At 42.0% G+C, this 14,330-nt stretch overlaps 1 protein-coding gene across 2 annotated transcripts; it reads right to left on the reverse strand.

Annotated features, from left to right (window-relative positions):
* Nucleotides 1-1,921: 1,921 nt before the first annotated feature.
* On the reverse strand, nt 1,922-13,837 carry ZFAND5 (zinc finger AN1-type containing 5). 2 transcript variants are annotated; one of them, XM_047700542.1, is made up of 6 exons: nt 13,703-13,837; nt 8,327-8,486; nt 7,806-7,917; nt 7,070-7,173; nt 4,281-4,406; nt 1,922-3,564 (listed from the first exon to the last, which is right to left on the reverse strand). In XM_047700542.1, the coding sequence occupies exons 2-6, from the start codon at nt 8,475-8,477 to the stop codon at nt 3,416-3,418; spliced, it is 642 nt and encodes a 213-aa protein (XP_047556498.1). In that variant the 5' UTR covers nt 8,478-8,486; nt 13,703-13,837; the 3' UTR covers nt 1,922-3,415. The 2 variants fall into 2 exon arrangements, with proteins under 2 accessions (XP_047556498.1, XP_047556497.1); XM_047700541.1 differs by lacking the exon at nt 13,703-13,837 and adding an exon at nt 12,703-12,845.
* Between the last annotated feature and the right edge of the window lie 493 nt (nt 13,838-14,330).

Genomic DNA, 14,330 nt, shown 5'->3' on the forward strand with positions numbered 1-14,330 from the left:
CAAAACTTGCACATTGTAAAGCAGATTTATTCATAATTGCCAAAACTTAGAAGCAACCAAGATATCCTTCAGTAAGTGAATGGATAAACTGTGGCACTTCCAGGCAACATGTTATTATTACTCAGCCCTAAAAAGAAATGAGCTACTAAACCATGAAAGGCATGGAAGGGACTTACGCATGTATTCCTAAGGAGTGAAAGAAGCCAATCTGAAAGGTTACATACTGCATGATTCCAACCATAGGACATTCTGGAAAAAGCAAAATTAAGAGTAAAGATCAGTAGTTGCCAGGGCTTAGGGGGAGGCTAAGGAATAGGCAGATTTTTAGGGCAGTGAAAATACTCCGTATACTCTAACGATGGATACAGTTGACCATACATTTGTCCAGGCTCATAAAGTGTGCAATGCCCAGGGTGAACTGTCACCTACTAATCATGTGTTAACGTAGGTTCAACAGTTTTAACAAATAGACCACGCTGGTGACATGCCAGCAGAGGCGGCTATGCACAGGTTGGGGACAGGGGAGATGGTATGTGGGGTTATCTCTGTACTTTCGATTTTTCTGTCCATCTAAAAGCCACTATAAAAAGATAGCCTTTAAAGTTTAATAGGGCATGCTCACTATGTGCTGGCCACTGTTACCATTCTTATTCACAGATTCTGATTCCAGGGTCCATGATCTTAACCATTATGACATACTACTCAAAAAAGTTCTTTCCTTCACAAATTCTGCAAATTTTGCAGAAGTCCACCTTAGTTCAAATTGGAAGCTCTAGTTTTACAGAAAAGGCCCACTGAATAGACTGGATGAAAGGACTAGCCTAAGGTCATAGTTAATTCTTACCATGATCTGTCCCAACAAAACATTTTCGGAGTGGGAGTGTGCAGACATGAGTCCGTATAGAGAGAAACAATGGTTTCTTCAAATGTTTAAGATCTCAATGTACATTCCAGTCAAAGTCCACTCCATCTTGCCCAAAGAACACTCGGGTCTGAATCAAGTCTAGTTAGCATTGTATCTTCCCAGCTGCCTTACACTTTCTCCGCAATCAGTTGATGCTCCTGACAAATTAAATCCTCAAGTCCCAATCTGTTATAAATATTGCTTAAAAAAATTATGGAAACATTACCATCTCGTGCTACACAAAGTTACAGTCCAATGAAGGACCCATCATCTTACTAAGTCTTCTTTATCCCCCAGATACCACCTTGATGCAGATTTAAAATATATCAAGCAAATGTTGACAGAGTGAAGCACTGAGGGGAAATAAATGTTAAACTTCGAAAAAAAAAATTACTGGCCTTCTTAATACTGTAATTTTCACCTCACTTGTGGTTCTTCAGTATCTTCTTATTTCTAGATATTATCTCATGGATTTCCCCCACTTGAAGCAAAAGTACCAGCACCTAATGGACTGGTACAGATGATCACAAACCAGGGTATTTCCATTTCAAAGTCCATCACTTGAAAGTCATGGTTCTGCTTTTGGCTTCAGCTACCCCATGGGCCCATCTCTACATTGAAACCAAACCCAAAACAGAAATAAAACTATGCCTGTTTTTGTACACAACTGTCATATCTAAAGTGTCCCCTATAAAGCAAAAGAATGGAAAAGGGAGACAGCAATGGTAACTAAAATACCATTCCTTTCTTTTAAGTTCTAAGATGGTTGTGATCTTAAAAAGTGCCTATTCATTTCTTCAAAAATAAACTGCCCACCGTGTACCATACTTGATGTTTCACAAAATTCAATGTATGGTTCTGACTTGAACATATCCTATTCAGGGACAGCAATTCAAAAAATTCACAATATAGCCATGCAAAGTCTACATATGCAACTACAAAGGCTGAAACAATTTCTAACTATTCCCCTTTATGACTTCTAACTATGGCTTAAAAACCCAATGGACAAGTGGAAGCTTCCCTCTGTACATGGCTTTTATTATTTACATAATACAATATAGCATCAATGCTGAATAGCATGATTATGTGCAATACATAAATATGAACTATCTGTACACATCTGCAGATCTAACTCAGAACTAAGGTACATAAAATTGAAAGCAAAACCGAATGCTTTAATTAAAGTAAAATCTAGGACCGAACACTGCAATAAATCAGAAGTAGTGCCTCGTGTACATACTTAACTATTTACAGATGAAAACAGGCATTACCACAATACTAATCTAACTATACTCATTTATATATAAAAAACACAAGTTTCATACATCACAAAAACCTTCCATTATAACACAGAAGTGATATTACCAGACAAGCATCAGTGAAGTATACTGCCTCTTCTAGTTGTTATTGTACAATGCTGTAGATAATGCAGCCCATGCAATACACCCAAGAACACTAGAGTCCTACACCCAAGTACAATTAATATGATAAAGCGGCCCTCTGCACGTGGTGCTGGATACCACTAAGAAGTCTACTGCAGCCGTGTTGGTTAGGGTTCTCCATGCAGAAGGGTACAGTTACATTAAGAACTGAAGTCTTTAAAAAAGCTTTAAACATTCTTTCTTGAACCAAAACATTCAACAAAAGATGCACATGAAAAATTAACTTTTCAGATACCTTTGCAACTTAAAATTCAGATGCATGTTATTCAATAGAGCTGCTGTATGTAAAAACCAAATGTAGTTTTAATTTCTTCTTGTAAACAAATTAATCCCAGTGCAGTTCTGTGCTACACAACATTTTTAGCAATGAGAGTAATGCAGACATCTTCTGGTGCAGGCTAGCACAGTAAGCGTCAAAGATCACTCAAGACCCTGTGGGCCTGACGGCTTTACTCATGATAACCAGGTGCGATGTTTACCTTTCACAGAATGTCTTATTTGACAGCTTTTAGAAGACAAATTAACCAGGTCTACATATGGCACCAAATACTGGTTTCATGGAAAGATCTGATCCTTTATAGTTTTCCTCCTGCTTCCAAAGAACATGTGGAAATTAACAGGGTGGAGTTTAACTATGGTAGAAGGAGACTGCCAGTCCTTTTCTGGTGTACCATTTTTTAAAAAAATACAGGCACATAACACTAGCCAAAGATTATACCTTGATTACATTCCCAAAAGGCAGATATGCTGCAAACATGCAGAGATTTCATGTGTGATGTTTGGCACACAGGAACGAAATTTTGTCCCTGTCTGTGTATTTTCAATTTGCTGTGCAGATTTCCATCCGATTTTATTCAGGGGAGGGCATATACATTTCGTAGGGCTGTATCTATCCATTTCTGCCTGTAACAAACACCCAAACATCCTAAAATTTCAATTATGAGACAGACAAGTGTAAAGTAAAACTCTGGAGAACATCAAAGGAAAATGGCCATGCATCTGCTCTTTAATGTTTTCCTACGATATATTAAAATAAAAACAAAGTTTCAGTCTCTTCACAAGTAGTAATTTATATTCTCTGGATTTTTTCAGCCACAACAACTGGATTCTCTTTTCTGATTTTTGCTGCAGCTTCTGCTTTGTAATCGTAAGGACAGTTGTGCTTGTCAGAGTAACGGTGAAGTCCACAAAACAAATTTCCACATCGGCAGTCAAACCCTGTACACACAAGAGGAAGGAGAGTCACTTGGGAATTTGCAGTAATTAAAAGCAAAGGGGAACAAAGCCTCAGTCGCCAGAGAAAAGGAACCAGATTCTCATGGCTCTCTGCAATATTAAAGCGTCTGCCACTTTAAACTGTGAAAGAGCTTTCAGCCTCTTTTGACACAGTGAGAAATTCAAGTAACTACCCTTCCGTAAACTCCCGTAGATGCCACAGAGGAGAAATCACACAGGCTCTGGAGCCAGACTGACCTGGATGCAATCCCCCTCCTACCACATATAAACTGGGTAAGGCATCCTCAAGAGAAAAACAGGGCGAGAGAACCATGGAGTTCTGAGATTTAAAGGGAACAGTTAAGGATTTTAGCATTTTCTGGCTGGCTCGAAGATGATGCTTATTGTTTAGTCCAGCTACCTTGCCCCAAGGAGAACAAAGGAAGAATCAAAAAGGATGAATTTGTATCAGTTCAATAAAGCAAAGTGATTCAGAAGGCCTCAAGCTAGTAACAGGTTTTAGAGAATTAGAGACACAAAATGGGAATCAAACACAACTTCTCCCCACTATCCTGCCCCCTTTCTAGTCCACTCTGGAAACTTTCAGTTCCTGAAAGTCAGGCATTTTGTTATAGGTGTTAAGACCAACTAGTCTCTTAGGGAGCTCCCTGTTAAATCCTAGCAATAAAATACGCATTGTCTTCTATGTTCTGTAGTACCTGTAAGGCCAACTTTCTTTCTGCACATAAAACATCTGTTCTTCTTTGGTTTGGGCAACTCAGGAGCTTTTTCTTCACCTTGAGAAGTACTGGGCTGAGAAACTGATGGACTGGGCTGAGTGACAACTGAAAAACAAGGGTGAAAAATGAGGTATCTGTCAAGAGTTCACACTGACAATTCTTTAAGTCAAAAAAAATATTTAAGAGAGACAGCTAGATTTTTAGTGAAAACATTTATGAAGCCTTTCTTTAAAAAATGTGCTCCAACCAGAATCTTCTACTTTAATATCAGAACTTCTTTCCAATCTGAGAAATTCTTGCCAATCAACACATACTCATTCCTCTAAATGTTGTAAAATGATTACTACACTCAAATTCCTAGTCACTCTTAACAGCTAATACTAGGGAACAATCCTAAGTTTTAAAGACCTCGGAGATGTTGGTCACATGCCCAGTTTTTCCATACTGCACTTGCCTAAGGGCAAATTTCCTAATTAGGGCAGTTCACATTCATTATTACTGAGTAAATAAAGTTGCCAACTCCTAAGGTACTTGACTATAATAAAGTCAGTTTTTTTTTTTTAAAGATTTTTTTTTTTTAATTTATTTATTCGACAGAGAGAAATCACAAGTAGGCAGAGAGGCAGGCAGAGAGAGAGGAGGAAGCAGGCTCCCTGCTGAGCAGAAAGCCCGATGTGGGGCTCGAACCCAGGACCTGGGATCATGACCTGAGCCGAAGGCAGCGGCTTAACCCACTGAGCCACCCAGGCGCCCCAATAAAGTCAGTTTTATACTGATACAAAAGACAGACTATATAGATAAATCCAGCAAATTACAACAAGTAAAACCTAAAGCATTAAACCTTAATTAACTTCAGATCCCAACATTTTACAATAATCATTTTGCCATTTTAATAAATGCTTTATATGGTAGAAGATCTGAACAGTTCTTAAAAAACTTTTTGAAAGATCAGCAAACACAGTTTTTAGGACTGTTTGTTAAGTACTTGTGAAATTCTGACCATTAAGGAGTCCACGGGCAAAACAAGAATTTTTAAAGCACAGCTTTTATTTACTTTGTAATACTTATCTAAACCCGGTGTGGAATTTAGACAATGAGAAATACAATCTACTTTTAAAAAGTCTGTTTCTCCACCTAAAAGGGCTTTAAATTTTAATTCATACAAGACATAAATAAAACTTGTCAATATGAAGATAAAATTACAGTTCACCACATTACCACTAGTTATTGAAAACAAAATACCAAATTTAATTCTACTTTTATAAAATTCAACTATACCAGAAGCACTGAATTTTAGTATTAATCCAAACCCAAAGAATAGCAAAGTAATGTATGCAATGCTAAAATTACTGCTTAAACAGAAGGCCAGCACTAATGCTATAAAAGCATAAATCCAAACTCTAGAGCAAGCTGATAGGTTTCAGGGCAGCTCACTCTAAAATTCTCCCCGAATGTATACTCATTTGCATTAGTAACATACTCAGTTAGACTAACAGCTTAATATTAGACTAAAAGAATAATATTCTACCTACTCTTTATCCTAATAATCTTCTAAGACAACCTTCATACAGTTTTCCCTGATGGTGTAATGGTAAAGAATCTATGGGACTAGTTGGGGCGGGGGGTGACAGCCATGGCTACATCAGAAAACTGAAGAGTGATTCCTGGGACATATATGGAAGAAGGGAAGTTAACAAGGGGAAAATGATTCAGTAAAGGCAAAGAAGAACAAACTATAGAATGCTTACTAAGAATAATAGCAGAGACTAGCTACAAATACAAACCGTGCGTACTGTTCCAAGGTCAAAGTAATTTTGTGTTAAACACAAACCGAAGAAAAGCCTCACAAACACACTAATGTGGTCAGCTTTTTCAGAAGGATTGAACTCATTTCAAAATATTAAATATGGATTCACCTGAACTTGAGAATTTTTACCTTAACTTTATAGATTTAACACTGCTATAATTCAATGAGCTTTGTGATGTGATGTTAGCAAAAGCCAGCCTCCAAAGCAGATTACAAATCCACAAATACTATTCCCTCACAATAAAGTTTCATAATGTGCTCTGACCACGCTGTGTACAGGGAAAAACGAGCCATGTGCCCTGAAGAGCACAGAGCTGCCTGTTCAGGGCCCAGTACAGGTAAGTCAGAGCGAGCCGACCTCTGGCAGCGCCGGCGCACTTCCCACTGCACCACAGCAGCAGAGATGCGAAGCCGCTCAATGAAACAAAATGCCCTTCCATAATGAGTTTTCAACTCCTACAAAATTGGACAGGGATCCTATTCTTCTTAAGTTTCAAAGTTTTTAGTGTTCAACATGTTCTTTGTCCTCAATATTTTCTTCAATATTGACAATATCAAGACTGATACTGCTTTTGATATAAAATTTTCTTCATAGCTTTGAAATTTAATCTATACAATTATCCGCTTATTAATAATACTTTCTTTAGTGATTTAAAGATCTTTAAAATATATTGGTAAACTACCTTAAGTTCATTACATTCTTAATAGTTCCAGTCCCCAGATTATAAATTTTGCTGATCTGTGGAGTGGGGTTAGGGAAGGGGCATGGGCAGAGAAGAAAGAAGAATAAAGAATGACCTGTTACACTTGAGGGACTTCCAAGATACTGGTTCTTGCTTGGCCTGTATTTTATAGCTTTCTCTCCAATTTCATCCTTCAACGGGAAGGAAATAATCCCCCCACCAACACTTCCTCATACTACTAAATCCAGAATGGAACTAGTATTAAACAAAAAGCATACCTGGCTCTGACACCTCTGTTTTCGGGGTAGTTATTTTGTCCTCTCTCGAAATGCTCATTTCTGTCATTTGCTGAGTTACAGGCAAGGCAGCCACAGGCACATTTCTATTTGAGTTCAAGCAAACATTATTAAAGATGTTAAGGGTACTTCTTTGCAAGATAAGTTGTCAGTTCAACTTTAAATTATGTATTATTTCCAATATGATCAATGGAGCTAAATACTCTAAAAATTTTAAAGAGTGTTGGATGCCCAGCACACATGGTTGAGAATAAAGAAAACAATTTGATAAATGGCTCATCGATTCAAGATTGCACATTTGGATGGGTTACAATGTTCTACTATAGCCAACTGGGAACTTTTAGCTATGCCTGTAATTTAAGGGCAAAAGGGGCACCTTTGTCAAAATGTCACATGTCGCATTCGAATAGAGTCTGCAGAGCTGTACTCTCTACAATCTCTAAACCTCAATTACAAGAAGATAAAAGCACAGCATTCTCAATACAGAATCCTGGAAGAGTATTAGAGTGTGTTACAATATACATCTTTATTCAATGAAGAAGATCATGTATTAAAAGGATCCTGGAATCCCAGACTGTGCAACACAAGCAAAACCAAGGGCATCTGATAAATTAACATCCTTATACAAGAACACTCATAATTAGCACAGTATGGATAGCAGAGAGATCTTTAGTTCCTCCTTGCATTATTATAAAAAGCCTGAAATGGTTGACCTTACCTTGATTTTTCAGATGTGCTGCCAGCAGCACCTTCACAGTTGTTTAAACTAGTGTCTGCTCTCTGTACAGATGCAGAATCTGAGGTAGGACTGTTGGAACCACTAGCTGTTCCTATTTTAAAAAAGGATTTGTAAGAAAGAGCAAGACTACAAACACTCAGTATCAAGACTATTAATAAGTAACAAATACTTGCATTTAATTAGATTAGTGACTTAAGCACTTTCACTGTGCTGCAGAATCCTATAATTAAGTGAATATCCAAACAAAAGCATATATGAAAAAGTCACATCCAGTGAACCTAAGTATGAAACAAAAAAGCTAGAAGATGCTTGCAGATAGACAGTCATTCATTCCTGATGCAGTTGTGGCCAGTACTTGGGCTGTTGCTTTAATTTCAAGTTTTTCTCAGGTCTTCTCCCCTTGGGCTCTCAGCACTGATTCTCAGTCTTAGGCCCCAATTCTTGGTTCTATATTTTCTGTCCACCAGTTCTTCAAATGGGTTTTTTCCTTGGAAACTTACCCATTGGGCTCATTCTGCCACTATTCTGCTGCCTCTGAAGATGTTCTTTGTAGCAAACGGAACACATTCCATTTGTCCTAGGATTTCCATAAAAGCCACATCCTGTACTACACAGCATGGGCCCTGGAGTCTGGTTAGTCTCCTGAGCCATATTTTTCTGCTATAAACAAAACAAAAACAAAATTTTATTCATTAGCATGTTACCAAAGTAAAATCACTCAATTAGCATGATAGCCACCAGTGCACCTTTGTTACTTCTAAACACCAAGTGTATTTCTAACAAAGGCCCCAAATTATGTTAATCATTAAAAAGCAGTCCAAGAAAATTATGACTGTTTATTGTTTTTAAAGAACAATGGGCATTAAATCAACTGTCTTTTAACATGATAAAGAAGGAACTATAAGGACTTCATATTCTTTAGAACAAAATTTTTTTTTAGCATTAAAACATTAAAAATGTATTACTTCACCTATCACCACGATCTTTGTTTCAATTTCTGAAAAGGTCACTCTGCCAGATCTCGGAATTACATTTAAACCAATCTGGGCAATTGGCATTCTTAAAGTCACTTTCTGCTTCCCTGTACTATAGACAGACCATATCAACTTTCAAATGAAAAAAATCTACAAAGATCACAAATATCAACTCTTGATAGCTACTGGTGATTCTTTAAACTGGTCACATACTGGATGTAGCTCTAAAGCATTCTTAAAATACCTTATTATAACATACTTGGGTCTCACCATAATTCAACAATTCTGCTATAGGGCAGAACAACTGTACTTTTAAAAAATGTTGCAACACCTTCCAGAACACTGGAAAGAGAGCTAGTAGGTCACCTAGCCTTTCCTGTTACCTTAGCACCAACAAGCAAAGCTCTTTAAGAATTTAGGGGTCAGCCACTTATGAAATTCCTCTGAAGTTCTGCATTTGAGGTGTGAAATCTGGGTCTGAACACTTTAAAGTCAGTGCCCAGAAACCTGCAAATGCACAAATTATCAGCCATAGATTTCTCCAGCCAAAGGCTCTATTAGATCTTTTCACAAGTGCTTGTCTTCCTCACATCAGGAAATGAAACCTTTGAAAGCTGTTTCAATATGGCAAAATAAAGTAATGTGAACACACAACCCTTGGTAATTAATATTCATTGCTAGGTTACCAAAAAGAACTTTGTACAGCAAGCTACCTTGCTTTTCCCGAAGTTTTAGCACAAATATAGTAATGCCATGCTAAATTTAGAAGATTTTCCCAAGTGAAAACACACAAAACTGTGGAGAAGTTTCCATATCAACTTAAAATATCTATGTACAAAAAGTGTATTTGAGAGCATTTTATCAAAGCGAGATTGTGTAACTTGTGGTCACTGTCATTTAAATATGCCTTAATGCTTACAGTGTAGGTTACTTATGATTTGTTAAACTTAAAACATTTCAAATAAGTGGACGAAAGTAATTCAAGCTGGAGCTTGTCATCTCCTAGAATTTCATATGGTTTTGCCCAACTATCACACACACTAGAATACATTCTTTAGAAAGTTACTAAAAATAAGTTTTAACAAGTATTTAACACTTTTTACCAAGACTATAAAAAAGGGTTGGAGGACTAATCAATATTGGCCTGGCCAGAATCCAGCCAGTATTTCTCCAACAGCTAAATGATAATAATCTTCCCTTTTGTTAGCAAAAAGAAATATTTCAAGTCAATCAAGCTTATATGTAGGGTGATGGAGAACCACAACTTACTTGGAACAATAGTACTAATTTAGTAGACATGGTCTCTTTAAATAGTAAGTGGAATTTAGCTGACTCATTTTGGAGCACGGTAGTGTAAACATTTCAACATCACTTATGAAGTTTATTAAATATTTTTAGCTTGGTTTTAAAAATTTTAATATGCGCAAAAATGCTTCAAATAATAAGTTATGTATTTATTTGCATGCCCCCCCACACACAATGTGTGGTTATCTGCCCTATGCAAAAAGTTCATTTCTGGAAGCCAGTTTAATTATGCTAGCTCAGTTTCTATACTAACCTCCAGGGTCATCTGAAAGTGGCTTTTTAATAGCAAACTGGTCTAAATTTGAGTCAACCCACGTTAACATTAGCGATTCCAATTCTTAAAATCTTTTCCTTTATATAAAAAAAAGAGGGGGGGAATCTCATCAATGATTTTACCCACTTCCACTTGCAAAGTATCCCACCTTCTCTTCTTAAGAAAACCCTTTGAATTTACTATAAATAGCCTGCAACCGAAACCCAAGAGACACCAGGACACTAGTCTTCCACACAGCTTCCCATCTTGTATATTTTTCCCCCCTAGAAAGCCAGCTTTTAAACGCCATCACATGTGCAAGGCTTGCCTTAATATTTCTCAGAAGCTTAGATCACATGGGCGGGCGCTTCAGCCTGTCACAAGGCTGCAATGTGACAGGCTGAGCTGGATGGAGGCTCTCACATAAAGCCTAGTCAACAGGGGCCTCTGAAATCAGCTTCTATTTATATCTTAGAGCCTGCCAACTCCTACACAACCCCAAGAACTAAGGATGCTGCGTTCATATATCTAATATAATAAGGAAACAAGACAAAAGATGCCAGTAAGGCCTCTGCAATGTTTTTTCTTAACATAGGGAGAGCTAGCAAACAATCTCAATTTCAACTAAGATGCATCATTAATCACTCATGAAGCCAAAATGGTCAGGCTTGTTTATAAAAACCAAGCACAGTAGAGAGAGCACCGAGGCAGAAAGAATCCTCATGTTTAAATCTTTCTGCTCAGCAGCAATTTGAGGGACGGAGTAGTTTGCCATTAGGTGCTGTTTCCCTCCTGCTTGGCACCATTTTAGAAAAATACAGTATCATTACTATTCAGTAACTTTAAAGTTTTGTTGTTAGAAACTTGTGCATTCCTGGGCCAGCTCTATCAGGTACAGAGGAAATGTTTATTTTTATATTTTGTATAGCTTCTGAAATGTGTATTTTTACAGTTTGTGGCTTCCTCTAACTTGTAGTTTAAAGAAAACTAAAACCTGGACATGTAACAGAAAAACTCACCAGCCTCAAATATGAATTAAAAAAAAAAAAAAGAAAAGAAAAGAAAAGAAAAGGCTTTTACACCTTCCTTATTTAGTTTTCAGGTGCACATGTTAGAAGATGTTAAGAATGCCTACTCACCTGGACTTGAGATCTGAGTTCTAGTCTCTAATTTACTTCTAACTAAAACCAGTGACCTTGGGCAAGTCCTTACTTTCCAGATCTCCCTTCTCTGTTTGCCAAGAGTGGGAGACTACTCTGATTTTTTAAAGTCTCCTTTCTAGGCTTAAACCGGGCCTGAGACAAAAAATAGGGGAAAACTACAATAAATTCTTTATTGGGAAACAGCAGAAAACAAAACATTTAAGATAAAAACTGCAATATTTTCACCCATTAAGTTCTGAAATCCTACTTTAAAAAGCTAAGGAATAAAATGAAATTTGTTTTAGTATTTTTTTTTTAAGTCTGTAAATTACCTGAATGTCAGGTTTCAAAACCAGGAGTTCTGTGACCTACATACACTACTTTACCCTAACGTCCTTAGACCAGATTCTTAGGAGGCATCAATCAACACGGGCCTTTTCTCAAAACACAGCTCCACGGAGTGCGTGGAAGCGATTAAGAATTTCGTTCACCAGTCTAAATGCACGAAACAAAGGGGAAGGTGCTCCATTTCCTTCATGAAAAGGATCTTGGGCGAATAACGCGGCGACGCTGGCAAAACTAAAACACGACGACAGAAGAGCCCCCTCCCCCACGTTCCAGCGGATTTCCGAGCAAGTCCGGGTCCCACTGGTCCCCCCCGCCCAAGCCCTCCCCCCATGCCCCTACGCCGAGGCCTTGCTCAGGAGAGCCCAACAGGGCCTTCTCCAAAAACCACTGAGTCATGCAGAACAGCAGCTCCGCAGGCCAGGCCGGCCCCGCGCCGACCCCCCCGGCCCTGACCCGCTCCTCTTCCGAGGCGGCAGCTAACTGGAGAGGGGGGGGGTGGCGTGCGGCGAGCAGGGGCTGGGGGCGCGGCCGCCACGGCGGCCCCTTTGTCTCTCCGGGTCGGGCTGCCCACGCCAGGCGCCGTGCCGAAGGCGGCCGGGACGGACCCGGGCATTGTTCTCCGGACCGTGCGGGTGCAGGAGAGCCGCGGGCGCGGGGTGCCGGACCTCGGGCCACGACGACAGGATGACGCCTCCGTCTTTGTGCTTCCTAAGCAGGCGGGCGGGCTCCCCTCCCCCGGAGGCCACCGCTCGGGCTCCGCTAGAGGCCCGCGGCGGCCCGGGCCCCCCCCCAACCCCCATCCCTCGGCCGGGCACGAGCCGCCTGGCGCCCTCCCCCAGCTCCGCACCACTCACCCTGCGGGGGCAGGAGTGCAGGAGCCGGGCTCGCGCGCGACGCCGGCGCGGTGGGGCCGGGCCCAGGCCTCCGGGAGGGGCGAGCCGGACGCTCTGGAGCGGCCGCCGCGGGCCGGGAGAGCGTCGGTGGCGGAGGTGGTGCTGCCGCCGCCGCGGGGTCCTCCTTTGTTCCTGCAGTAGCACCGAGCGTGGCCGGGACACGCCGGAGCTCGGGAAGTGGGAGGAGGGAAGCGGGGCGGGGGGCAGAGGAGGAGGCGGAGGGAGGACCGGAGGCCGCGGCGGCTAACGCTGCTCCCGGCACTCGCCCGTCGTCACCTCACGCCTCCAGCGGCGGCGGGTTGGGCCGACTCCGAGGGCGACCGGAACACACGCAGGGAAGGCCTGGGCACCGCGAGGGCCCGCTGGTGGTGTTCTCCGTCGCCTCAGCTACGGCCGCGGAAGTTGCTTGGCTCCCGAGAGCGAGCGAGCTAGCGAGCGAGCCCCAAGTCCAGGCGCACACACGTCCGCGCTCCGGCCGAATGACGCTCTCTATCCGCCCGGCACTCGGGCAGTGAGGGAAAGAGGGAGGGGGGCGGGGTCTGTGCGTCAGCGAAAACCCCGACGGCGGCGACGAGGAGCGCGGTGACGTCGCGAGCCCGGCGCCCCGCCCCCGGGCCCAGTTCCCGGGTCCGGGAGGCGGAGTCGAGCTCGGCCCGGCTACTGTCGCGCGGAGCCGAGTCACTGGCCCGCCTGCCGGCACCGGGGTGGAGCTGGAAGGAGCAAGTCCTGTGGAGACTGCGTTTCTATTTTTAACTCGATTGTCCGCCCTCAGCCTTCCTCCTTCCGATTTTCTCGCTCAAGCCCGCTTCTCGCCATCTGAGTTCTCACGCTTTGTCTCGAGCTCTTGGCAGACATTTCCCTTTCCTCCGTATTCCCCTAACCGCCGCCCTCCTCCGCCCCTCAACCCTCCCGGGGATTAGTAAGAGGGATTCGCCTAGAGAAAAAGAAAATAACTACTCGCCTGCTTGAGAAGCCTCCCCTGCCCCGTTTCCGTGAACCCCCTTTCCGTTCTAAAGTCCAGTCAGCATCGCCCGGACGCCGCCGAGAAGCAGCGGGGCAGGCGGCGCTCGCTGGCTCACCGGCTCACGCGCCCGCCCGCTCGCCCAAGGTCACGGGTGGTTGTGCAGAGTCAGGAAACTTGGGCGGATTGGCTGCCAGTCCCGGCCCCGGCGGCCCTGGAGTCGCTGTTCGGAACAAACTGTTTTGGCCAGCCTGTAAAATCCCTGGAAATCGACTATTCCAGCAAAGCGTCCTGAACTAGGAAAGCACCAAATGTTCTGCTCAAGACACGGAGTTGCGGGACAAACAAGCTAGACCTGAGGCAAAGACCAGAAAGAGGACACGTTGCAGGAGGAAGTTCATCAGAAGGGAGGTATGAGGCAATTGAGAAGTGAGGCCCAGGGCCTGACCAGTTAGTTAGCAACTGGCGGCGAGTGAACTCAAAACCCTGAGAACCTTTCCAAAGCACCACCAGCCCCAGAATACCCTACTTAGAGCTGATCTCACCAGGTGACTTAAGTTCAATTCAAAAGAACAAAACACTATGACAAATTTTGTAGTAAACAGTGGCCTCCCGAATAAACAAACGA

Source organism: Lutra lutra, chromosome 13 (genome assembly GCF_902655055.1).
Source record: "Lutra lutra chromosome 13, mLutLut1.2, whole genome shotgun sequence".
NCBI classification, from domain to species: Eukaryota; Metazoa; Chordata; class Mammalia; order Carnivora; family Mustelidae; genus Lutra; species Lutra lutra.